Source organism: Carassius auratus, unplaced genomic scaffold (genome assembly GCF_003368295.1).
Source record: "Carassius auratus strain Wakin unplaced genomic scaffold, ASM336829v1 scaf_tig00044692, whole genome shotgun sequence".
Taxonomy (NCBI): Eukaryota; Metazoa; Chordata; class Actinopteri; order Cypriniformes; family Cyprinidae; genus Carassius; species Carassius auratus.
Genome location: NW_020526844.1, coordinates 15784 through 42777, shown reverse-complemented (window position 1 = coordinate 42777; position 26994 = coordinate 15784). Strand labels below are relative to the sequence as shown.

General features: G+C 37.0%; 1 protein-coding gene across 1 annotated transcript; it reads left to right on the top strand.

Moving 5' to 3' along the window:
• The first annotated feature begins 54 nt into the window (after nucleotides 1-54).
• On the top strand, nucleotides 55-26994 carry LOC113087401 (secretory phospholipase A2 receptor-like). Its single transcript, XM_026255580.1, has 30 exons — nucleotides 55-384; nucleotides 3164-3538; nucleotides 4414-4587; nucleotides 5362-5526; nucleotides 6318-6431; nucleotides 6914-7060; nucleotides 8291-8479; nucleotides 8555-8712; nucleotides 8991-9101; nucleotides 11544-11656; nucleotides 12370-12539; nucleotides 12843-13051; nucleotides 13194-13339; nucleotides 13991-14075; nucleotides 14230-14362; nucleotides 14535-14570; nucleotides 14658-14818; nucleotides 15362-15417; nucleotides 15678-15775; nucleotides 16247-16383; nucleotides 16992-17112; nucleotides 17198-17310; nucleotides 17404-17539; nucleotides 18577-18815; nucleotides 18900-19086; nucleotides 19172-19303; nucleotides 19399-19521; nucleotides 23114-23290; nucleotides 24103-24138; nucleotides 24414-26994. The coding sequence occupies exons 1-30, from the start codon at nucleotides 231-233 to the stop codon at nucleotides 24629-24631; spliced, it is 4413 nt and encodes a 1470-aa protein (XP_026111365.1). The 5' UTR covers nucleotides 55-230; the 3' UTR covers nucleotides 24632-26994.

Below are 26994 nucleotides of genomic sequence, written 5' to 3'. Positions count from 1 at the left end.
CGCATTACGCAATAATCGATTTGCAGTCACTGCACGCTCGCGACGCGACTCAACGCGAATCTAGAACGCATCATTAGGTCGCGTCGCGTTGAGAGCAGACGGGATGTAAGAGGAAAGGAATATGTTTTGCCTTTCACTGAGAGACCAGTGACGTAGAGAATCCCCAAACTCGCGGAAAGTGTGGTGAAAAACAGGCTGCAGTCTATGCTGCGCGCTCATCTCCAGTGGAAATGCGAGGACACATTAAAACTCTTCGTGTTCGCTTCTGTGAAGCGCTTTATGTCCTTTATATGCTGTTTTATTTCAGTCATTTAGCTTGTGCTGCTGCGGAAGTGTCGGACAAAACTGAAGTTTGGAACAAAACTCAACTTCTCGAACTGTACAGTAAGTGCAATCGGCCCGCGCGACGTGTCTGTCTTTAAAACGAAACTTTCCTCGATGGCATGAGCGCCTGGGTTTGCTCAGGATCAAGAGTTTGTCGTGTAGATCAAGTGTGCTGTGTTCTGACTGCAAGATTGCATTAATAGGCTATGTATGTCCAGCTGTTCTCTGTGAAATACTGGTCGTAGCGTGTCATTTCTTCATCTGGGATCACCCTGCAAATACTAATATTTTAGTTTCAAACGGGAGAGTAAGCTAAAAGTGTCTGGTAATGTGTTTTAAACACTTATGTAACTGCTTCCCTTCTCTTAGTGAAAGTTTACTGCACACAAACAAAACCGATAGGCGTCTGCTCATCACATGATACAACACAGAAACAGTTTGGACAAAACTTTAGAAAGTACACTTAAAGCCAAACTTAAGAATATTTTCATTGCAGGTTTTTTTTTTATTTACAGGCATATACCTCAAAGACCAGGACACTAAAAAGTTTTTGAACACATGTTAACCTTTGGGACAACATAAACCAGACAGTTAGTCCCAATGAAATCTGTCTTCAGGAGGCTTTTTGGGGTCAGTGTAACTGATTAAACGATTATGACATGAACCAACTCAAGAAAATGCAAAACTGTGACAAGAAGCATCAATCAAAGATATCACATTATTGATCTGACCACCAATTATATTGATGAAACCTGCCCCAGTATAAATGAACACATACAGAAACCTTTTTGAAAATAGCACAGTAATACAAATACAATTTTTTTAATTATATTATCTTTTGTAAATAACACAGTTCAGCTTTCTTGTTCAATGATTTTCTTTACTGCAGGGAGCCTTGGCTAGAAAAATCTATCTATCTATCTATCTATCTATCTATCTATCTATCTATCTATCTATCTATCTATCTATCTATCTATCTACTATCTGCTTTTCTGTATGTTTGTTTTTCTGTCTATTTGTCTATACACTTTAAATAGACTGAAAGATTGAAAGGTTAGATTCAATTACATTTAATAAACATTCAAACATTGTTAATCATGTTTTTGTAAATTGCCATGTTGTCTGCATTTCTCTTAAAGCCAAAAACTGTGCAAATCTTGCAGACAATACAGTATACTGCATGACTTCTCCTCTAATAAAAGGAATGTCACAAGTATGACCCCCGCTGATGGACACAGTGGGTTTCTGAAGTTTGTCCAACAGCCTGATTCGTTACAGTCCCAAAGCATTTGCTTTTACATTCATGCATTTGGTAGATGCTTTAATCCAAAGTGACTAGCATTGCATTCCAGGTATGCAGTTATCATAATGTCCGTTACACGGAAACCAGCACTATGAGTCAGCCCGTGGGTTACTAAACAGGGTCAGCTGAGGTCAGAAGCACATAGATAAACACACACTTACACCCTCACTCAACACGATCTACATGCCCGTTTGAGTCTTGCGGCTCCACAGGGTTATATGATCTTACATAGCAAATAATTAATCTGTCACTGAAATATTCCATGTCGTGGAACACATTCAGTTTTATTTCAACAAGGAAGAGGAATGCAGGTATAGTAGGACACATTCAGTTCACATTCTGTATGTCTCAAACTCAAAAGAAGACATTTAAAAGAGTGTTTCCACCACTTTGGGCAAGAAAATGGCGTTCAAAGCAACACTGGACCCTATTGATGTTCATTGTATGTCAATTTTCAAAACACTTTTGTATTCCACAGAAGAACCATATTTATAATGACTTAATAATAAGTTAATGACAACAAAAGTTTTTGTATAATACTTTAGTTTAGGGAGCAAAATGAACTGCTTATTAGCACTAACAAAGCAATATTAATGCCTTGTTTTGCATGACAGTATTTTAGATCCCTTAATCCCATACATCCTAAACCTAACAACTACCTTACTAACTATTAATAACTGTTAAGGAGTTTAATTGAGGCAAAAGTCATACTCAATGGTTAACAGTGAGACTTGGTCCCCAAATTAGAGTGTGTGTTTATATACACACACACACATATATAGGCTATATAAAAATAGAAAGAAGGTCAAGAAAATACTATGAAATATTCATCTCATTAAAGTGTTTCAGGATAGATTGTGTAAGGGAGTAAGCCATTTTATTAACATATTTGAAAACATTTCAGATAAATTATCAGAAAGTGCCATGCTTTACTAGTATTCACCCTATTAAATATCTTAACTTATTATTCCCATACCCAGCATAAGCAAAATAGAACTATCACTACTGGACAAGAAAATCCTATACTTCCTAATCATTCAAGCTTATTTCTGCTCACAGACATATGGCGAGGATAATGTGAAGCTTCCCTTTGAAGTTTGACGATACCCTGTGTTCGACTGTTTGAGAAAATCTTTGTCTTCACTCTGTATCTTCAATTACTCTTTCGTGTCAACGCCCACAAAAGACCCTCAGCCCTGACGGCTCTGAGAACTCTGAAATATTAAGCCCCATTCTGTGGAGGAGAAACTGGAGATAGCCGCTCTATCTTTCTATCTGTCCGCTGCATAATCAGACCTGTCTGATACCTCAGTGCCTCTGAATGCCTTCGAATCTCCAATATCACTGGCCTTTATCATCTAACATGGCTCTGCATGTAAATGGCTATATAATACTCCTTAAGGAAGACTTTTCCCACTGGTCAAAACCCCCAGGGCCTCACATCTCCCAAGTGTATTTGATACGCCAAGAAAATATGCTTTAGCTTGACCAATTCAAAAATCGCAATGTATGATGTTGTGTATCTGTGTTACTTAGGTAAAGGTGTTTTCCGTTTGGAGAGCGTGTCGCGGAAGCTTTGCCTCTCAGCGGACTCGTCCGGTTTGTCTCTGACCAGCTGTGAGCCCCCGTCTGCCGGCCTGCTTTGGAAATGGGTGTCCCGGCACCGTCTCTACAATCTGGGCACCAGTCGATGTCTAGGGATCAATGTGACCAAGCCTGACGTGGGCATCTTTGAGTGTGACGTTTCCCTCCAAACCATGTGGTGGCGCTGTGGGGGCAGCATGTTGTATGGAGCGATGAATCATAAGTTAGCGGTGGTGGACTCTAAAGTGGTGGTGAAGAGGGCCGCTCTGCATCAGTGGAGGATTTACGGGGCGGCCGGTGAAGGGCCATGCGCCTACCCATATGAAGGCAAGATGTGTTCGGACTCATTTAAAAAAGAAAAATCTAGTATCAGTGACAAATACAATGAATCAAAAGTAAAAGTCTAGTTTAAAAGCCTGCTCACACTGAGAACAGATGATAATGTTCAGTTTATTTGTAAGCGTGCCTGCCGCTTTAAATGTCAGGCAGCTTCTGATTGGCTGTCGGAATTTTTAAACTCCGCTGTCAGTTTTACAGGAAATTACAGGAGAAATATTACAGGTAGTTGTCACACTTTTTCCCCTACAAAAGGCATGTTAACCTTTCCAGCATTATTAATGCTGACCTTACATTTAATAGTAAATTTGAAGAGTAAACAAAACAATTAATAAAGTTAATACTTGACATACATAAAAATTTACATTTTCTGGACAATAAATATTTAACAAATGGGTTAACATCTAGCCCCAATAAAAGGACTACTAGCCCCAAACTGATATTTATTAAAGATGAGAAATAGTGTTATATAAGTCTGTATTCAGTTATCAAAACAGACAGATTATCTGGAAAAAAGTATATAGTATACATAATTATTAAATAATTATTTTTAATTATTAAAAATAAAATTATAATGCATTTTAGGACTTACTGACATTTACCGGCATCATCTCTATAATATATCATTTCCTGTTTTTGTTTTTTTTTCTGAATTCTTCGGCTTGTTGGTCACACCACATTACTTCAATTGTAAAAGTTACCTATAAAAAACCACAGTCAGCCTGCTGTCTAAATATCGGTATTGACGCCTGAAGTTACATTTTGGTTGACTACTATAACCTGGTGCATGCAGTGGATTGTTTGATGAGGGTTGTTTGATGTGGCTGCAGTCATACCGCTTCTGTTTGTTTTCTCGATGCTGACAGACATCCACACGCTACAAGGGAACTCCCATGGCATGACCTGCTCCATCCCCTTCAAATACAACAATAAATGGTTCTGGGACTGTACCTCTGAGGGCAGAGAGGACCGTCACCTCTGGTGTGCCACTACTAACCACTATGATCAAGATGAGAAATGGGGCTTCTGTCCCAATCCAGGTAAAATCACTACCATTCAAAAATGGGGGATTTTATGAAGTTCTGCTTGGCAAGGTCTGAAGATCAAAAGTGACAGTAAACATGTTTTCTATTTAAAATAAATAGTTTTAAAACTTTCTATTCATCAAAATATTGTGAAAAAATGTTTTACGATTTCCCCACACTCTGAAAAATGAGAAAAAAAGTAAAAAAAAATAAAATCATATCAGAATAATTTCTGAACAATCATGTGACACTGAAGACTGCAGTGATGCTGAAAATTCAGCTTTGCATCACAGAAATGAATTACGTTTTGATGGATGTGACCCTGGACGAAAAAACTTAAGTGTCATTTTTTCTAAATTGAGATTTATACATCATTTGAAAGCTGAATTAATAATGTATGAAGTATGGTTTGTTATGATAGGACAATATTTAGCTGAGATATAACTACTTGAAAATCTGCAAATTAAATCAAAATACTGAGAAAATTGCCTTTGAAGTTGTCCAGATGAATTATCAGCAATGCATATTACTAATCAAAAATTCAGTTTTGACATATTTACGGTAGGAAATTTACAATATATCTTCATGGAACATGATATTTTCATAATATCCTAATGATATCATTTTCCTAATGATTTTTGCCATAAAAAAATCAAGTCAAAATCAATCATTTTGACTCATACAATGTTTTTTTTTAAATATATAAACTTTTAAATGGTAGTGAATATTGAGTGTATCCACACTAACTAAAGTAAGCAAACAAAGCCGTTCTATGTGTGTTATTTCCAGTGCCAGGCTGCAATGAATTCTGGGAGAGCCATCCGGAGCTGAATGCCTGTTATCAGTTTAACTTGTACTCCATCCTCACCTGGAGTCAAGCTCTTACTTCCTGTCAAGCACAGGGTGGGAGTCTTCTGTCCATCACACAGTCCAGTGAACAAAGCTATATTAAAGGTATACACACGATCAAATTTTTGCGCAAAAAGGTACTTTGAAATATTTTCTTTGTGTGTCTTTCCCTACATGATGCTAACACTGGTTTAGTGCTGGTCTATGTAACTAGATAATCATAATAGCCGTTGTGTGTGTGTGTGTGTGTGTGTGTGTGTGTATATATATATATATATATATATATATATATATGTATATGTATATGTATATGTATATGTATGTATGTATATATACATATATGTATGTATGTATCAGTGAGGAGAGCAGATTAACATTGTTGGACTTGAAAAACTGTGTATTAACATCTTTCCATGGTTGAAATAAGATACCTTCTGATGTTCATTCATGTTCATTTCATGTTATAACTAGTAAAGAGGAAGAGACGTGCAATGAACTGAGTGCAAATTGAATTAAGGCGCTAACTGTCACACATTAAAAAGCCACAAAACTGTATTTTTTAAATACATTTGCTAAAATAAATGGCAAAATTAGAAAGCTGAGACTTTGTTGCATAGCAAAAGTAATGTGCTCTGTCTTGTCTGTTGGTGCGTGGTCTATTTTCTCTTTGCTCTGCGATTTATTTTTCTCTCAGTGAGAACAGTGTAGAAAAGACATAGTAAAAGTAAGCGGGGCATTAGTTAAGCTGACTAACTACAGAATTTTTTTTTTGCCTACACTATACAGTATACTCCTACTATATGTCTTCTATAAGATGCATTTAATAGTCATGTAAACCCCTTTTATGGTGCTTTTGTTTATCTTCTTGGAACATTGTTGTTATTGTGTTCCTCCAGAAAGACTCTCAGATATGGGTGTGATGGTCTGGATTGGATTAAACCATCTCAGTCCACATGGGGGATGGCAGTGGTCTGATGGATCTGCTCTGGCTCTCGTCAGTTACACCGCAGGTACAGTTAGCTTATGATATGAGGTTGAAGAGTTGTTCTTCAAGGCTAGCATTACCTATTTAAGAAATAATTCACCACAAAATAACAATTCTGTAATCATTGAGTGAATTTACATGGAGGTAAGCCGACAGTGTGTGTGGTACTGGAAACACATTAAACCATTTTCCTTAAGGTAATAAACATCTATTCTGAAAGCATAAATCAATAACTTACTTTCTTCTGTCAGACATACAAAAATATTCATGTGAGTAACCAAACAGTTGCTGGAAGCCACTATGACTTCCATAGTGTGGAAAAATACTGGCTTCCAGCAACTGTGTGGTTACCAACATTTTTCAAAATATCTTCTTTTGTGTTCAACAGAAGAAGGAAATGCATACAGGTTTGGAACAACATGGGGAAGAGTAAATGATGACAGAATTGTCATTTTTAGGTGAACTCTCCCTTTAAATACTCTATTCAGTGTTGATCTTGCTGTGCAGATCTGACCTCCACACCGGTGCAGGAGAACCAGCCGTGTGGGGTGTTTAACTCCACGCAGGGTTCCTGGCAGAGTCTGTCCTGTGAGTCAGCCTTGCCCTACATCTGCAAAAAAGACACCAAATACAGCCGGAATGCCGAGCCGCTTGGTAAATACATGAGTGATCTGACTGCTCATGCATCTTTCCCATTCATTAATCCAGCCTTTTTGCCCATCCATTCATCCGTTTCTAACAGCTCTGTCTTTCCCTCTAACATGTCTGAATTTTCCCAGACTCTCCGTCCACCTGGTCTTCTCAAGTTTGGTCTAGTTTAAGCTTTAGCCCTAGCATGTAGCAGCCAGTGTTACGTATAATGTGTTTCATTTTCCAGTGCTCGTTACTGAAGGAAAGAGTCCACTGTCTGATAGACTAGTGACTATTGTTTCCATGCTGGTTAGTGTTGACTGTGAAGAGAAAAATGAGGGCGTGTCAAAAGCACAACAGCTGTGTCCCATCTAGAGTTTGAACTCCTGGCCCTGGCTGTCAAAAACACACAAACACACAGAATCTCACAGTGTGTTTGCAAATATAGAAAAACTAGGGGTCATCAGCAACAATATAAGATGACTAGGATTGGCCTGAGATTATAAGGTCGTGTGAAAAAGGTTTTGCCCGCTTCCTGTTTATTGTAATTTTCTGCATATATGTCACACTTGAATGATTCAGATCATCAGAAAATTTTTAATTTTAAACAAAGATAACTTGAGTAAATACAAAATGCAGTTTTGAAATAATTATTTCATTTATTAAGGGAAAAAAGCTGTCCAAACCTACCTGGCCCTACGTGAAAAAGTAATTGCTGACCATGCTTTTAATACTTTCCTGGACCTTGACAGTGTTATTTATTCGGCAGTTTATGGCACAGTCTCAAGCCTACCGGTTTTAATACAAACTATCTTAAATAGCTTTTACGGGTTTGGAACAACATGGGGGGGGTAAGTGATTAATAAAAAAAAATCATTTTGGGGTGGAGTATCACTTTAATAAAAAAATTACAAATTGACACAGTTTAAATCCAAAACTCCCACTCAAATAATAATATAATATAATATAATATAATATAATATAATATAATATAATATAATATAAAAAACAACCCCACCATGTATATAAGAGGAAGTATAAATAATATATATGAAAGTTAAGTAAAATATTAATAAAAAGAGAAAAAAACATTATCCACAAGCAATCAAACATTGGCTACTTCAATATGTACCTTTCGTCTTTCCAGTAGGTGTCATTAGGAGTTATTGATAGCATATCAGTGCTAGCAATTCTAACTATAGTATTATTTTTAAATCTGTTGTTAAATCTTCTCTCCGTCTGTTTGTTTACAAGATAACTGGCAGTATAAGGAGACGATTTGTCCTGGTGGTTGGTTGGACCATAATGGGTTTTGTTACCGGTACCTGGATGAGAAGTCGAGCTGGGACGTCTCTTCCAGCGCATGCAAAGCTCTTCAAGCAGTGCTGGTCAGCGTCCACTCCCTCAGCCAGCAAGAACTACTTCTGAAACTGCTGTCCAATGGTTGGTACTGGAGTGAAACTGTTATTTTTTTCACTCTATAATGTCATTTTTGAAGTTATATGTTGGTTGTGTCAGGATCCGACTCTAAGGTGTGGATCGGCTTGCATAAGGAGGACAAACTTTCATCAGTCCAGTGGTCAGACAGCTCGCCAGTCACATTCACATCCTGGTACTCTCAGGAGCCTTCCCATAGCCATGGTGACAAACGAATCTGCGTCACCGCAGACTGGAAGGTGAGATCAGAGGTCAAAGGTCAGATTACTGTCATAGGACGTCAGTCATAAACCGAGCATACAGTATGTGGTCAGAAAGGACTCACGTGTCCAGAATCAGACAGCAGCTGTGTGCGAGCTGATTGGCAAGATCTGATTTCAGAGACTGCTTTATCCCGGGTAATCAGATTCACAGTCACCAGTTAGTCATAGCAGTAAACCACCGGGTCACATGACAGATCTGACCCTTTGAACTTTCTTCCGAACTTGATGAAGGACTCTTTGTGTGTGTGTTTTAGGACAGCAGATGGCAGTTTGAGGACTGTGAAGAGCAGCATGCTGCAATCTGTAAGACTTCGGGTCTTGTTCCACAGCATCCTAGCGGAGAATGGGATGATGGGTGTCCAGAGGTGAGAGTGTACTTTAACACAGCTGAAATTAACTTACAAGCCCAAGGATGGTCTTGTTGAAGGAAAACAGGAAAGCAACAAAACAAATCAAAGATTAAAAAGTCATTTTTGCGTATGTTTTGCTGGCAAATATTACTTTAGAATCAGAGCTGTGTCTATTTGAATGTTATTTTGAACTAAAACTATAACTTAAAAATCAATTGAAATAAACCTGAATTCAAATAAAATACAAATAAATTAATTGAAAAAAATTAGAAATGTAGCATTGGTAACTAACTGAAAAAAACATGTTTAAGTTGAAAACTGAAATTAAAATAAATTAAAGATATATTTAATTATGTTTCATAATTAATATTTAAATATGTTAAACCACTAATGAAAATCTCATAAGCACATATCAAAATGACTAAAAATAAAAAAATAAAAAAAACTCATAATATAGAAACACTGTAATGATATTTAAATAATACTAAAATAAACTTAATTTGGTTCTTGTCAGTGATTCATTGACCACATAATGCTAGCTGAATTGGATAGCGCGACTCATTCTGAATCATTCAAACAGTTCATTCAGTTCACTTTATAAAAGAGAAAAGGCAGTGAATAAAGTGGAATACTTACATAGAATTTATAAGCTTAGTTAAAAGAAACTTACTTAGCTACATTTTGGAGTGGTTTGCCCAATATTATCTGCAGCTATCATTATTTAAAATAATATTTTATTTTATATATTAAAAAAACACCACCATGCTAATATGATTCAAGTAAAAAAAATAAAAATAAATAAATCCCCAGAAGATGTTGTTCATAATACGTTGCATGAGAAAGATATGATTTATGATTAAGCTGAAACGATGTCTAAGAAGAAATGAAATCTAGTACCAAACTTTTTCCCGTCTCATTACCGGCTCTCTCGTTTCATCTGTTTTCCTGCATTTCTGATTGCTTCTGACCGCAAGCGAGGGTGAGAGCGGGTCACGGCCGGAGAACAACAGACTGATTCAAATCTGTTCTGTCCCTCTGTTTCTGCTTTTACTGGCTATGAAAAAGAACGACGGCCAAACAGAGAAAGGGCACTTTTCAGAGATGCACACGTGCCAGTGCACGGACTTGTGTGTGTCACAACCACGCTTACTCAGCTTGTGGACAACCGTTTATTGTCTGCTGAAATGGTTTCATATTCTATTAAAGGCAAATGTGTGTAATATGTTAAAGACTTTAAATATACAGACTTTCCCTTTATTATCAGTTTTATCCTAAATCTTGATTAAAGTTGAGATTCAGCTTCCCAGTTGTGTCTATTTGTAGCTGTTAAAACGCTTGTTTCAGTCTGGGTTTCTGAAGGATGTTGAATTTGAGGCCACTGTACTCAGGGTTAGTAGAGGACAGATGTGAAAACACAGCCAGATGTTAAATCTAGCTGATGCTGCATCCTAGATGTCCTGCATCTACAACAAACCATGTGCTATTTATACTCAAAGTAGTATAAATGAACAGTATTTCCGGAGATCCTACCCAACTATTAGAGTCCAAATTACAGTTTTGAGAAGAAGAATAAAATCCTGAAAGGTTGCTTTTATTATTTCATTAAGGAATAATGTAAATAAAAAATAATATGAAATATTTACAAATATTATAAACACTGTTAGTTGCCCTCACTCCACAACAAATTCTTTAAATTGAACTTTATTGAGAACAGAAATGAAAAATAGTGGTAATAAATAAATCTAAATTTACTAATGCTTTCAAAACGATTAATCTTGAATAATCACATCCGAAAAAAAACTTTGAGTTTACATAATATGTGTGTGCAATGTTTATATTTATAAATTAAATTAAATTAAATTAAATTAAATTAAATTAAATTAAATTAATGCATGTAGCAGACGCTTTTATCCAAAGCGACTTACAGTGCATTCAGGATATAAATATGTATATATTACATATACATGTATATAAATACACACATATATATATTTAAGGAATATTTACATATGATACATATGATATTTATATATATATAGATATTTATAAAATATATGCATATGAGTGTATTTAAGTATACATATGAATATAAACTATGAGCATACATATATTATGTAAACACAAACATTTATTTTAAATGCGATTAATTGCGATCACTGAACTTGGACTCATATACTGCTCTCATTCGGCATGAAAGCAAATGAGTGTGATTTGAGCATGTTTTGAATGCTTGAAGTTAAATGCACCAAGTAGATTTGGAATATAAGTGACAGCATTTATGAAATCATTTTTTTTTAAATTCCAGAAAGGTTTATTATGAAAAATATGGTAGTACACTACACAAGTTAATGCTTCCTGCACACTGCTTGCTTTCTAGTGACCACTACACATGAAATCCTGTACTACACACTACAGACCATAACAGATTTGTGTGTGTGTTATCGTGTGTGTGTGCAGGGCTGGAAAAGGAAGGACTCCTGGTGTTACAGAATCACAGATCAGGAACAGACGTTTGAGGATGCAGTGAAAGGATATTACTGCAGATCTCCTCTTGTAACTATAGAAAGCAGGTATGTTTTTTTTTAAGAAAGAGAATAGAAATGTAAAAAACAAAAACATTTTAGATAGAAATATATTACCAGTATGTAATATCTATCTTTACTTTCACTTTTGATCAATTGAGTGCAAAAAAGTACCACTTCCTTTCATTCCTCTTCTTCTGGTAATGTATGCAAATGATGGACCTTGAAAGAAGCATTAACCATCCTGGAATAACCAAGAAATGTGTTTCACAGTGCAACCCTGGAGCACAAAACTAGTCAGAAGTTGCTGGGGTATATTTGCAGCAATAGCCAACAAAACATTGTATGGGTCTAAATTATAGTTTTTTCTTTTATGCCAAAATCATTAGGATATTAAGTAAAGATGATGAAGATATTTTGTATATCTCCTACTGTAAATACATAAAGACAGTAGGAGATATACAATACATAAAGACATAATTTTTTATTTGTAATATGCATCGCTAAGGATTTGATTTGAACAACTTTAAATGAGATTTTCTTAATATTTTGATATCCTGTTTTTTTTGCGCCCTCAGATTCCAGATTTTCAAATATTGTCCTTTACTAAAGAAAAAAACATTCATCAATGGAAAGCTAATTTATGAATAAATCTCAATCACAAAATGAGTGAGGAAATACGTACTATACAAAAAGTGTTTACAACATGACAGAGGCAGGCGAATAGATCACAGTCGGACTGCGTGGTTTCTCTGCGGCAGGTTTGAGCAGGCCTTTCTAAACAGCCTGATCAGTGAAAAGGGAGACTCTGAGACCCGATCCTATTGGACAGCTCTGCAGGACCAGAACAGGACCGGCGAGTACCGCTGGCTGACGCAGAACGGCTCGTCGATACCCCTCACCTACACCAACTGGAACCGACACCAGCCAGGTGAGTCCTTAAAGGGACACTTCACCAAAAAATAAACATTCTGACACCATTTACTCACCCTTAAGTTGTCCCGAACCTATATGATTTGCTTTCTTTAAAAAAGAATGTAGTTTAGAACAAAAAACAGCAACTGTTTGGTTACCAGCTTTCTTCAAAATAGGGAATTCATACAGGTTTGGAACAACTAAATGATGAGAATTTGCATTTTTGGATGAACTATCCCTTATAAAAATCTCCCCACCGTGGCTGGCAGACGCAGACAGCTCTTTCTTTGATCGATCATCTTTGTCCCTCGGTCTGCAGTGAGTGGAGGAGGCTGTGTGCTGATGTCCGGAGGCCAGGCTCTGGGTCACTGGGAGGTGAAAAACTGTGGCACTTTTAAGGCCCTGGCTGTGTGCAAACAGGAAGTGAGTGGTAATCGTGACACCCTGATGCCTGTGCCACACATAGACCTGAATGCACCATGTCCCACCGGATGGGAGAGCCGCAAAGATCTGTCTCACTGTTACAAGGTAGTACAAAGAGTGAATAAACATATACCCAGTATAGAGAGCCACTGTTTGTCTAGTTCTGAATCTCTTATTGAATTGACTTGATTCACTGTTATTCTGTATGTTCCTGCCGTTCATGTTCAGTTTGTTTGTTATTGTTCAGGTGTATCACAGTGAGAAGATCCTGATGCGTCGCACCTGGACCGAGGCTCAGTTCTTCTGCCGGGCTTTGGGTGCTGATCTGGCCAGTTTCCATCACTATGAAGATCAGGCTTTTGTCAGAAAGCTCCTCTCCATGATGTTCCAAAGGTTGGTTTAAAACAAGTGGGGGTTTATACACTACTGTTCACAATTAAACCATTTCCTATGCATGTGACTGAAAATACATTGTGAACAGTAGTATTATTTCAATTTTAATACATTTTCAATTTTAAATTTGGCTTACTATTACCCCCACCACCCACCCACCCACATCATTCAACCTTTGTAGCATAATCAATGTATTTTTTTAATTAGTTTACCGTGCAACTGAATAAAAGTATCAAATTCTTTAAAAACTAAATCTCACTGACCCCAGACTTTTAAACGGAAGTGTATAAATGTAACATTTATTTTGAAATGTTGTACTGAAAATCTGGAATTCAAAACGTAAACCAGAAAGAATTTTCAGAAATAAAAAAAAAAGATAATAAGGAAAGTAAATACATATTTATGGGTTAAATAAACTAAATAACAAAATAGGTTTGTGTCTTTTGGATCTCATATTATATCTGTATATATTCCTCACATTTGTAAAAAAAAATATATATATATATATATATATATAAATTGGGATATTATTATTATTAATAATAATAATAATAATTAGATTTTTTTATCAATTGATGTAATTATTTTGTAAGTCTAAACTGATTAATGAAATGATTTTTCTCCTTTCTTTTCTTTTTGGTCTGTTTTCAGTACAGAGGGTCGCTGGTTTTGGGTGGGCTTTACTAAGAGAAACCCTTGGTCTGACGGAGCCTGGGAGTGGTCGGATGGCACACCGGTAAAAATTCAGAGAAATAGACAAAAAAGCCAGGAACAGATACAGCGATGAGTCGTGTGCTTTGGATACGTTTGTAAAAAAGAGAGACAGAAAGTAATGGAAGGAGCTTTTCATCAGCTCGTTATATAAATACTGTCATTATGGCATTCTGCAGGTGGTGACATCGTTGATTGAGGATATGAATGAAGTGGACTCTCACATGTGTGCTGTGTACAGTGACCTCACAAACACTCTCACGCCTCACTCCTGTGACGCCAAATATGAATGGATTTGCAAGGTCCCTAGAGGTTTGTGCTTTGGGTGTATGGATATAACATGTAATGAAAAACCCATTACCATCAAAGAACAGCTTACACTGGTTTCAATGAATATTTGCATTTCACTATTTTGGTTTTTATTGGAAAAAGTGCAAAACGACAACAGCTGTTGAAATGTATGTTTGATTTTGGGTTTGCTCAGGTGTGGAGCTGGTCAAGCCGTACTGGTACAGCGACCGTAAGTACATTACAGATAAACACTGTACAGGCTGATCCTCACTGCTGATGTTTATGATGATGACACTCGTCTGTGTTTATGACGCAGAACTCGAGCCGTGGATGTTTTCCAGAGGAGCTGAATATTACTTTGCCAGTAAACCGTTTCCCTGGGAGTCCGTCTCCTTCGCCTGCAAGATGATGGGAGCTGATCTGCTCTCCGTTCACTCGAGTGAGGAACTGAACTTCATCAGAGAATACATTAAAAAGGTTTTATATGCATTTCTTTATGTACACCACCGATCAAATGTCTGTGTTCAGTAAGAGTTTTTTTTTTTTAAACAAATGATTACTTTTATTCAGACAGGATGCATTAAATTGTTTAAAAGAGACAGTAAAGACATATTACAAAAGTTAATTAAATTTGAACCGTCTGTTTATCAAAGAAAACATTAAGCAACCGCTTTCTGCATTGATAAAAATAAAGAAATAAGTTTCTTGTGCAGCAGATTGGCATATTAGAATAATTTCATTTTAAGGATCATTAATCATTTGGTTTTAACATCACAACAACACATTTTAAAATATCTTACATTAGAAAACTTTTGTTTTTAATTGTTATTCTATTTACAATGTTACTTTTGTAGTGTATTTTTGATTCAGTAAATGCAGCCTCATAAGTGACAATCTTACTGACCACAAAATATGAAACAGATTTGTGTATGAATATGTATAAATGGATATATGCAGAATATAATATATTATTAATATGTTTATATAAAAGAGCACATTTGTTTGTTTCTTTGTTTTTAGGATTCTGAATTTTGGTGGATTGGTTTGTCTGCTAACAGCGCTCACAATGGTCTCAGGTGCCTTTTTCTTTACAGCCATAATGAGTCTCTTTTACAGAAGAATTAAATAAATAAAAAGTCTGATTTTTTCATTGTCATGTATTATAAGTGAAAGATAAAGGCAGGAAAATAATTCTTATGATTTTCGGATTTTACATTTGGTCAACACATATTACAGAAGTCACACTTTACCTTTAAGAAAGGTGATGGAGCAGTAGAGGAGCATACAGTGTGAAGCAGGCCTCATGTTGGGTTTTATACGTGTTTGAACTCTGCAGCTGGACTGATGGATCCCCTTTGGATTATGAGAACTGGGAAAATGGTCGATTCTACCGAAAGCCTGGCCAAAACTGCATCAAGATGTCGTCTCAATCCGGTAAACAATATATATGCACGCACACTCACTTAAGCACATGCAAGTAACATTATCTGGTGTACTCAAAAACTGCTTACCATATTTTCCGGACTATAAGTCGCACTTTTTTTCTTAGTTTGGCTGGTCCTGCGACTAATAGTCAGGTGCAACTTATTTATCAAAATTAATTTGAAATGAACCAAGAGAAATGAACTAAGAGAAATGAACCAAGAGAAAACATTACCGTCTTCAGCCACAAGAGGGCACTCTATGCTGCTCAGTGTAGACTACAGGAGCAATGAGCAGCATATAGCGCCCTCTCGCGGCTGTAGATGGTAATGTTTTCTATAGGCTCTTGGTTCTAAATAAATGCAACTAGTCCAGTGCGAATTATATGTTTTTTCCTCATCATGACGTATTTTTGGACTGATGTGACTTATACTCATGTGCGACTTATAGTCCGAAAAATACGCTATTAATATTGTTGTGCAGGTCAGTGGTCAGCAGGAAGCTGTAAGGATCGACACAGTTACGTGTGCAAGCGCAGAACGGTGTCTTTGGTGGAGGAACCACGTGAGCCTCACTATGTCGGCAGCTGTCCAGAGAACTGGTTCTACTACGGACAAAAGGTTCACATACACTCGAATCTGCTTTAGCAGCCTTGTGGGAACCTAAACTAGATCAGCGGTTCTCAAAGTGCATGCTCCTTTCATGTTGCTCTTACAAAGTAGTATCACTTTATTATGTTTTGTGTTTTTGTACAGATAATATTCTTGCATCCAAATTATACAGAACATAATTCAGATGAACATTTTAGGACAGTAGTTTTTCAGTAAAACATACTTTAATTAACTGTTAATATTGTAGGCTCATGCTTTTTCTCTCTGATAAATTAGTATGCATTAAATTATGAATTAATATTAAGTGGTTTTAAAATAAAAATGCAATTATTATTAAAACATTTCTATATTTTAAAATGTTTATTGTTGGTGAATTTGAAGGTTTATGATGAATGGAAACCTTAAAGAGTATTTCAGTTAGTCCATCAAAAATGGTGATTGAACATTAATAGCTGTGTCAGCAATGTTAGTACACAAATTAGCAGTTCGAGCAATTTTTATTTTGCGCACCAGAGTATGTTTCTGTCCGATATGATCTTGAGAAATCAGCTTATTTGTTTACCATTCTTGTTTTTTTTTGTATTGTTAAGAATTGCTTGTTTGTGATTGGTTGCCAGTGTCTGTATCTGCATCTCCCAATCCGTCCGGGAGATGGGAAAACCTGGCATGATGCTCAGTCCATCTGCACATCAACCTATCACGGATCTCTGGTGTCCATAGAGGACGAAATTGAACAAGGTAAAGAACATCACTTCTTCATTATATTATAGTTTCTAATTTTCTTTGTATTGAAATTTAAGTGGTTTTTATCTGTTGGTTATAGCCTACATCGTCATGCTGCTTCACGGCTGCTCAGCAGGGGTTTGGATTGGTGTACAGGGTCGTTTTTCCTCCAAGTGGAGCAACGATAAACCAGTCAGCTATAATAACTGGGAGGTATAAAGATTTAATATATTTGAATTGTGCATTGATTTTTTATTGATTTTTTTTTTTCTGTTTTTAAATGTTTTTCTTTGGGTGTGTCTGCAGGTGTCTAACTATAGAGCTCCTGGGGAACCTCGTTGTACTTATCTGTCCAACAGTCACAACTTCCGTGTGACAGGGCTTTGGCAAGACGACGTCTGTACTGAGAGCGTCTATGGCTTTGTCTGCGAGAAGAAGCAAGGTTTTTAATGTTCGAATCACCGGCATTGACCAATATTTAATTGTGGATACGTGTTTCCTTATATTTGTACATTTATAATGCCTTTGTCATCATTTATCATTTTAGTTCAACCAAAAAAAAGTCATCAAGTCATCCAAGATGTAGCTGAGTTTGTTTCTTCATCAGAACAGATTTGGAGAAAAGTAGCTTTACATCACTTGCTCACCAATGGATGCGCTGCAGTGAATGGGTGCCGTCAGATTGAGAGTCCAAACAGCTAAAAAAAATAATCTACAAGTAATCCACAGCACTCCAGTCCATCAGTTAACATCTTGTGTAGTGAAAAGCTGCTTGTTTGTAAAAATCTAATCCATTGTTAAGGCGTATTAAACTTTAAACCTTCATTGCTGGCCAAAATACTAAATAGTCCATAATACATAATAATGCTTCCACCAGTGAAAAAGTCCATCTAATGTTGTTTTTCCACATCAAAATCCACACATTTTGCTTGTTAACAGTGCTTAATCTGTGCATATTTTTCTCCTGATTTAAGACGAGGCAACTTTTCCTCTGGAGAAATTCATATTATGGATAGAGGATAGATAAAAACATCATAATTATGGATTTGTTTCTTACAGACATGCTGCTTTTCACTTCACAAGATGTTAATTGATGGATTGGAGTTTTGTGGATTGCTTGTAGATTATTTTTATGAGCTGTTTGGACTCTCATTCTGACGGCACCCATTCACTCCACATTAAATGGTGAGAAAGTGATGGAATGCTATATTTACCCAGATCTGTTCCGCAATAAAACAAACTCATCTACATCTTGGATGACCTGAGACCTGAGAGTGAGTTTAGCAAATTTTTCATCTTTTTCAGGCACTAGTCAATATTTGAAATTTCCATGAGATTCACTTGCAGCATTTGAAAGCTATTGATTTTAATTTGTAATTTATTAACATAATATAATATGACATTCTATTGGTTAGTGACCATTACATGGAACTAATTATCAGCTATTGTTTTTTAAAATCAGTTTTTACTTTATCTTAGACAAGTCCAAGCGTCCTACACAATCCTATTACACCGCTTTCTCTCTGGACTCGTCTGAGTATAAGAACCACAGTTACCGTATCATCCATGGCAATTTGAGCTGGTATCAGGCCCAGAAGGCATGTTTGGAGAAGGGGGCGTCTCTTGTGAGCATCACAGACCCGTTTCATCAGGCCTATCTCACTGTGCTGATCAACAGGCTTGAAGCCCCACACTGGATCGGACTGTACAGCACAGATGTAAGGAGGCTTTGAAACCACTCTGTTGTGTAGTTTGATGGGTTATATTTGTGTATTAAACAAGAGCACCCTTTACCTTCCTAGGATGGTCTCTCACACCAGTGGTCTGATGGAAGTGAGCTTTCCTTCACTTACTGGGAAGAGTCGAATTATTACCCAGAGGGACCCATGGGAGATGGAGGCTGCGTGTCCATGGATGTGAACGGACGCTGGAAAGACGTTGAATGTGACATGCTTTTATCAGGAGCGATATGTTACAAACCTCCTCCGAGTGAGTCCATTTCTCTGTCTTTGCATTTATTTAATCAATTGTAACTCGTTGAAACGGACTGATATTGTTGTTTGTCGTCCCTCAGAAAGCATTGCTTTCTCCTATGAAGTGGTGTGTCCTGAGACCTGGGTGAAGTTTCGTGGGAGCTGCTATTATTTTGAAACAGTTCTGTTGAAGATGACACTGGAAGAAGCAAGACATCACTGTAAAAAGAAGGGTACGGCACTTTGGATCAAGAGCTCCACCTAGCGGTGGCTTTTATTGTCTCTGGGTGTTTGGTATAACTTGGCAAGATTATTTCCTTTTTTTTAGGAAATTTTTCAGATGTTCTGACAGTTCAAGATGATGAGGAGAGTCGATTCTTCCTTAAAGAGATGTCGCGGCATTACCGGGGGCCTCAGAATTTGTGGCTAGGAATTTTATACGACACTGACAGTAAGAGCTGTGATGTTTGATTTTGAGCATTTAATTATATTATAAATGTATTCGAATGATAAATAATATATAAATAAACATATTTATAAACAATATTAATAATTTTAATTATATTAATTTTTAACTTTATATATTTTAATTAAATAGATATATAACAATTATATGTGTATAAATTATTATTTTTTTTAATTTAATTTTAGATTTAATTATTAATATATACACATTCGTTATTTTGAATTTGTATTTATGGTATATGTAATTTATAATTTTTGATATTCTTATTGTAATATTTAATACTTTTGATAATTTTGATAATTTTATTATGTATATTATATTTATTATTTTATTTATATTACATTCATTTAAAATTTTATTTGAAAAGTGGAAATCTGTTTATGCATTTATACATATATTTATACATTATTTATATATACATTATTATCTCTGCATTTGTATTTAGATTATGTTATAGTTACATTTTTTGTAAATGTATATATACTGTTAACAAAAACATATATGAATCTTGATTATATATATTATATTATTTGCAGTATATTTATTATTTTATATTATATCTATCTGTCTGTCTGTCTGTATTGTATATAGTTTCCCTTCCGAGGGAACTTCAAACTGCGTCCTCTAGAGGTCACTTTGGGGAACACCCTCAGTGTGACCGGTGTCTAATGCATACATCTAAACACGAAAATAACATTGGCCGGTGACAGCCTATGACATCATCACGTCATCGATCTTGCACTCCCTGCCACTAAGACGGCTGCCACCGTCATTGTCAGATCCATGGCAGCCGTGGTGGTTACAGAGAGATATCTGTGGGTGAATCTGGCGGATGTCGGGTCGTAAGAAAAGGGCTTTCTTGTTTATGTGCCAGTTTAACCTTCTGAGATTTTCGGCACTTCATCTTCGGCTTGTACACGCTTCTGTGGAAGCCTTCCAGCATCAGGTCCCCAGTTTAATGCTGCAACCTCAGGACCTGGCTTCATGTACAGGCTTCATGTCATGCTCCATATGCTCTGGCCAGGGTACACTACTCATTTCTCACCCTGATGGGTCTCCTGAGATTTGAGTCTTTCCTTAACCATCATGCACTTTCTCTAAGCTAGAGCTCCACAACAACTCGTGGTGCTCGGATGTCAGTACTACTGTATGTACAACTTCTGATCACTCGATATAGAACTACTGATGCTGAAATGCCGACATTTCTACCTACCGAGAGAATTTAGGGCTACTTTTATCACAGCTGTTAACATTCAGCCACAAGCGGGTACACAGTGTTATTCACAATATCCACAAGACTGGAAACTTACTACACTACACATGACTCAAGGAAAATGTGGCAAGGCCTAGCACACATCACAGACAGCACTGAAGCTAACCCCCACACAGGTTTAGAAGTCACTGACTAAAGTGAGCTCATGCAAGGCAGCAGGTCCAGATAACGTCTCAGGACGTGTGTTTAGGCGTTGCACTTCAGAGCTGACCAGTGTTACCACTGACATCTTCAGTCTTTCCTTCTCAATGACTAAAGTCCACACTATTATCCCTGTCCCAAAAAATACCACAGTTTCGAGTCTGAATGTCTAAAGACCTGTGGCTCTCACACCGGTTCGAGTCTCATCAAGAAACAGATTTAATGCATTGTATCAGACACTCTGCCATTTCTTTTGCCCTTCACAAAATCCTAAGATATGCCAGACTGGTTCTCATTGATTACAGTTCGGCATTCAACACTATCACCCCCTCCAAACTCATAAACAAGCTATGTAACCTGGGCCTGCCTTCTGGACTGTGTAACCGGATACTGAGCTTCCTCACCAGTAGACATCTCCACATGTCCACCTCAGAAAACACTCCTCCAGCACCATCATAATTAACACAGGCACTCCTCAGGGCTGTGTACTCAGACCAATGCTGTGCACTCTTTTCACTCATGACTGTGTTGCTAAACATGAAAAAAAACATCCTCATAAAATCTGCAGATGACACCGCAGTCATTGACCTTATCATAAACAATTATGAGACCGCATACAGGAAAAAAGTGTCTGAACTGGTCACTGAAGAGTAGAGAGATTGGGCAGCTATACGTTCCTTGGTGCACAAATCTTTGAGGACCTCAATAAACACAAAGAAACCAGTAAGTAAGGCCAATCAAAGAATGAACTTCCTGAAGAGGCTAATGAAATTTAGCATGTCATCACAAATTCTCTATAACTTCTACAGATGCACTGTGGAGAGTGTGTTATCACCACTTGACACTTTACAATTTCTCACTTTATTGCTACTTGCACTGTACATTTATACGGTGAAGAAATTTTTATTGACAGTTGTTTTTCTAATTAGCATACGGGCTCACTTTTTCTTTTCATTCTCTTTCATCACTTTCTGTTTTAAGCTGTTTTATTATTTATATTTACTTTTTTTTTACGCATTTTGTGTTGCCCATGTACGTTATATTTGTTCCAATTCTACCCCTGTCATTCTCGAGAGGAGTAAACAAACAATTTAATTGTACTATATTACATATGACAAGTTCTTGAATCTTGAGACCGTGTCTAGTTGCACCAGTGGACTGTCCCTCATTTGGCCCTGTTGGGTTACCCCTTCTAATCTAGCACCTCCTTCTGGTCGAGCTGAGAAGTGCTCCCCTTTGAGGGTTAGCTGAGTCGCTTCCAGTATGTGCTGTAAGGGCCCGCTTCAGATGGAGACCCAAGCGCTGCTCCGCAAAAACCCAGTTTGCAATGAACTGAGTGTTAGGCCCATCTCTGTTGCCTCCTCGATCAATTGCCTTTATTTTGGTACCCTGTTGTTCCCATATCCTGCCTCCTTCCGGGCATCTGTGAGCACAGATCTGTGAGATCGTGGTAGGTGTTCACACTTAGCATACTGTGCACTTTATAAAATCTTGTATGGTAAGAGTTACACACTGTAAGCCTCATTCCCTTTCTTTGAGTTGGTTTTGGCTCCAGTTCTTGCTTCCTAGCCCATCCCTTAAAAGGTAAGTTCTTTTAGGGTATGCAGCTCAGGCCTATGGCCGAAGGGGATAATGTCACTGACAGCCATCAAGATGTCCTTGGGGCAACTCCTATAGTTGTGGTATAGTTGGTACTTAGTGCTTGCCGTGGTTTCTGGCATGCACTCCCCTCGGCATGGCAGCGTAGGTATACCCCTCCCCAAATGCCCTCTAGAGGATGCAGTTTGAAGTTACCCTGGAAGTGGACGTCTCAAGTTACATATGTAACAATGGTTCCCTGAGAAGTGAACGAGATACTGCGTCCTCTAGTTCCCTTGCCATGCTTTGAATGTAAGCTTCAGATGAAGAAGCGGATGGCGTGTTCTCCTGCGCCCTTTTATACTGTAGTCGCGCCAGGTGATGATGTCACAGGCTGTCATCTGGCAATGTTATTTTCATGTTGAGATGTATGCTTCAGACACTAGTCACGCTGAAGGTGTTACCCAAAGCAACCTCTAGAGGACGTAGTGCAGTATTTGTTATTTAATATCATGTAATGTTTATTGAAAGTTTTATGTGAAACACGAAATGGTCCTTGACAAGTAATGAAAATGCTTATTGTAGCTGATGCTTTGACTCGACTGGATGGCTCACCGCTCCTTTACACGAACTGGCGCTCCAGAGCTCCTGATGCCAGTGACATAAGGGTGGATTCATGCGTGACTCTGCGGGTTTCAGATGCAGTGTGGCAGTTAGCCGACTGCACTGAGAGACTGGGCTTCATCTGCAAAACCTCAACAGGTAAAAGTCATGATATTCAACCTCATAACCACAAATCACCAGTGCAAGTTCAGTACAATCCTAATCCTCTGATATTTACTGCAGGAACAGTACCGGAAACGTCTTTTGGCAACATTTCTTTGTTGCAATGAATAATTGTGCTGTATCATTAGGGATGCACGATATTGGATTTTTGCAGATATCCCATATGCCAATATTTTTTTTGACTCATTTTGATCGATACAGATATATATTCCATTTGTAGATTGTCTAAAGCAAAAGAGCTGAAAAATTCTTAAAATCTTTTAGATCTTATGATTTGTTTAAAAAATAAAACATTATTGTCAGATCCAGTATAGTTGGCACATCTTTGCCTTTTAGTGTCAATCTTTCTGAAAATTCTGCGTCAAATTGTGCCTTGGTTGTAAATTAATCTGTGGTAAAATTACGTGAACAAAGGACAAAGTTCTTACTGACGTGGTCTGGAACTTCATTAAAAATACATTTCTTCCACACTTTTTTAATGTTGGGATCAGAAGGTAGGCAATGCAAAGGCTTTATTATTTGATTTGTGCGTAGACCTGTGTGTTTGCATCTAGTTATTTACACTACATGTGTGAAACGGTGGGCGGGGCTAAAGATGCAGTGATGTAGAAGCAGGCGTTGATCTTCTGCGGAGGCACAAGCTGTTGTTTTGGCAGAAAGCTTTGAATTCTTAAACATACAGGATGTTTTTTATAGCACAATGACCTCTTATATGTCAAAAGATCAAGGCAATTTAGATTTCTCAGTTCATGACCCCTTTAATTCGGATGTTTTGCTTTGCATTACAGGTGGCATCAAAGAGGTAGAAGTGGAGCCACTGAAAGGTTAGAAAGACAGTCACCATACTGTTGAGGGATTGAAAACTATTTTATATATATCTGCCTTTTACTCTGTCGGCTCTGTTTCACAATACTAATTATTCCCAAAGTTGAGTGTAAAGTACTTTAAAATTTGTCTGCAAGTGACTATTTGACAGATTCAAACATGGACAGCAGTCACGTGCCATTTGAAAACTTCTGAGATGTTTTAAGGGCTATACTTGAAAGCTTTCATCATGTACTGAAAATCATTTGTGTGATTTTTTTTTTTTTTTTTTTAGGTCTGCACCAAGGCGTGATCTCGGCAGCTGTGTTGGTGGCCATTGTGCTGTTTGCTGTGGTAATCGGATCAACGTGGTTCCTTTACAAGAGAAACTCTCTGTGTGTCCGGAGGCTTCTGATGTTCGGCAGCGCCTATTACAGACAGACTAGTTCCCAAGCCAGTGACCAAGATGAAAATGTTTTACTTCCAGACCTAGAGACACAAGCAGGGGACTAGCGTGTGTTTGTGTGAGTCTAGGTGCATGTTTGTGTTTTGCATGAGAGTGTGTGTTTGTTCAGTCAGGGAAACTGCATTGGGAATTAAGAAGATAGTCGAGCTGCCTGTCCATACTGGAGCTACAGGAGGATATTGTGCACATGCAGGTCTTGTAAAGCTCCACAGCAATCCATTTAAAAGCATTATGAAAGGGATATCCTTTGTGAAGTATGAAATGGGGCTTCTTTTTTTTTTTTTACAGTGTCTCGTTCAGGAAAACAACACTATTCCTCTAGAATGCAATAGCTAAAATGGGCCAAATGGCTTGGTGGTTAAGTGCGCTTTAATATTGTTAAGGTGTCAGGGCCTGTTCACACTATCACAGATGTTTAGCATTATGGTTTCACATGCAGTTTGTCTGTTTAGACCAATGCATAAAATAAAAATAATCTGACAGTTTGAATAACACCTAAAGTTTCGCTTTCTGACACTACAGTATATTTCTCTTGCAATACTGCAACTTATAGACGCTACACAGCTTTGCGTTTCTGAGACCCGCTTGTCATGGAGAAGAAGCTAGTTCCAGATTGTTGTGAAAATATGCCACCAAGTCGAAGGTTTATGTAAAAGCATTGTATTTGGACACATGACCAAAAGCGTGACTATTATTGTTTGTCTAGTTTTCTTCGCAGTGCAATGGAAAAGAGTTTAGAGCACCTTGATTATTGCATCAAACATTTGTCTTTTTGTGAATAGGCCTTTAAAGTCAACATGAAATCAGAATGGACCCTATTTACTTTCTTAAAGGTGTGCTCAGTATTTTTATCCTCATTAAAAAAAATTGAATGCATAAAAATAAATAGTATGTTGAAAAGTTTGTATAGCAAAAACACGAATACAAATTATAGATTAAAAATTCAATAAAACTTGCTTCACCTCTGAAACAAATTTCCTTTTAGATGAAATCATCAAGGCCACTTACATTTTAACCAGTTGTTGTGTGCCAGGAGGGGGAGGAGTCATTCATAATCGACTGTGAGCTGTTTTAACAATGGGTACATTTTTAAACTTGCATCACATTAGGAAAGTAAAAGGGGTTGTGGGTGTCATTTAATGTTGACTTGTAAGTGTTACTCTAACTTTTGCAACTATTCAACAATGCAACTTTTGGGTCTCTATGATCCTCCTATACAGGGTGAACTGCTCTTTTGAAGTGTATTAATAGTTCATCTACAGCAGGATGCTTGTTCTCAAAAGTAGTTTGTTCTGATTAGAACAATAAACTACTATCAGAAAGAGTCCACAAATCCAAAACAAGCCACTGCAAAACAAAGAAAAGCAGAACAGCTTGGCCATAAATAAATGTTTACCTTGCACCGCTGATGGTGTCATCAGTATTACAACCTTATTTCAGTATTGTTTTCTATCCTTTGATACCTGAAACTATTTTGATCTGAAGCACATTTGTTAGGATAACATGTTTGCTTTATAAGCATCTTACTTTTGCACAGCTTCTGGAGCACCGGGGCAGTGTCAGTTCTTATTCTGTGGTTAAAAAACCATATTTTAAACCCTACATTTTCATTTTGACTGTGTTTGCTTCTCTGTGTTTTACTGATTTGCTTCTCTGACTTCTTGCATTGTGTAGCGGAATCTATTACTGCTTCATTTATGAATTTATTTTATCACAAAAATGTGAATGAAGAACATTGTTTTTAATCATCAATTTTTTTCTCTACAATTTTGGGAATAGGAACACACACAAAGTCTGTATCCCCTCTGTATTTCCTAATCAGCCATGGATATAAAACCCCTTGAATATTTGGTAATGTTTTTGTGGTTATGAATGTTTTTGTGGTAGCGAGAACTATATGGCAAGACAATCAAGGCTTTTGTTTTAAACATTGACATAGATTTCACATATAGGTATTACACATTTTGATAAGCAGTTATATTGTAATATACAATAGGCTCTTTCCATTCTTAAATTTTTATATTACTGTAAGTCTGTTGGTTTGTGTTTTGCTGTATGTGTGATTGTGTTTAAAGGCTCTGCCTAGTGTTATTGTGTGTCACAGTTTACATTTTGTTCTTTTTATTATTCATTTGCAGTTATGTTTCTGAAGAAGGTGAAATTGTATCTTTCAAGTTTTTTTTTTATTGGTTTGTTTGTTTTTGTTTTCTTCTCTAGTTTTCAAGAACACTTGATCAGTTTAATGTGACCAAATGTATTTTCAGTGTTTCACCTGATCTAGGATTTATTTTTTATTTTTTAAATAATTAAATACTCTAACTCTTCTTGAATTGATTGTGACTTTTAAGCAGGGAACTGTTCAATGAATCTGTAATCAAAACACAATTATAAAAAAACAAATGATTTTGTA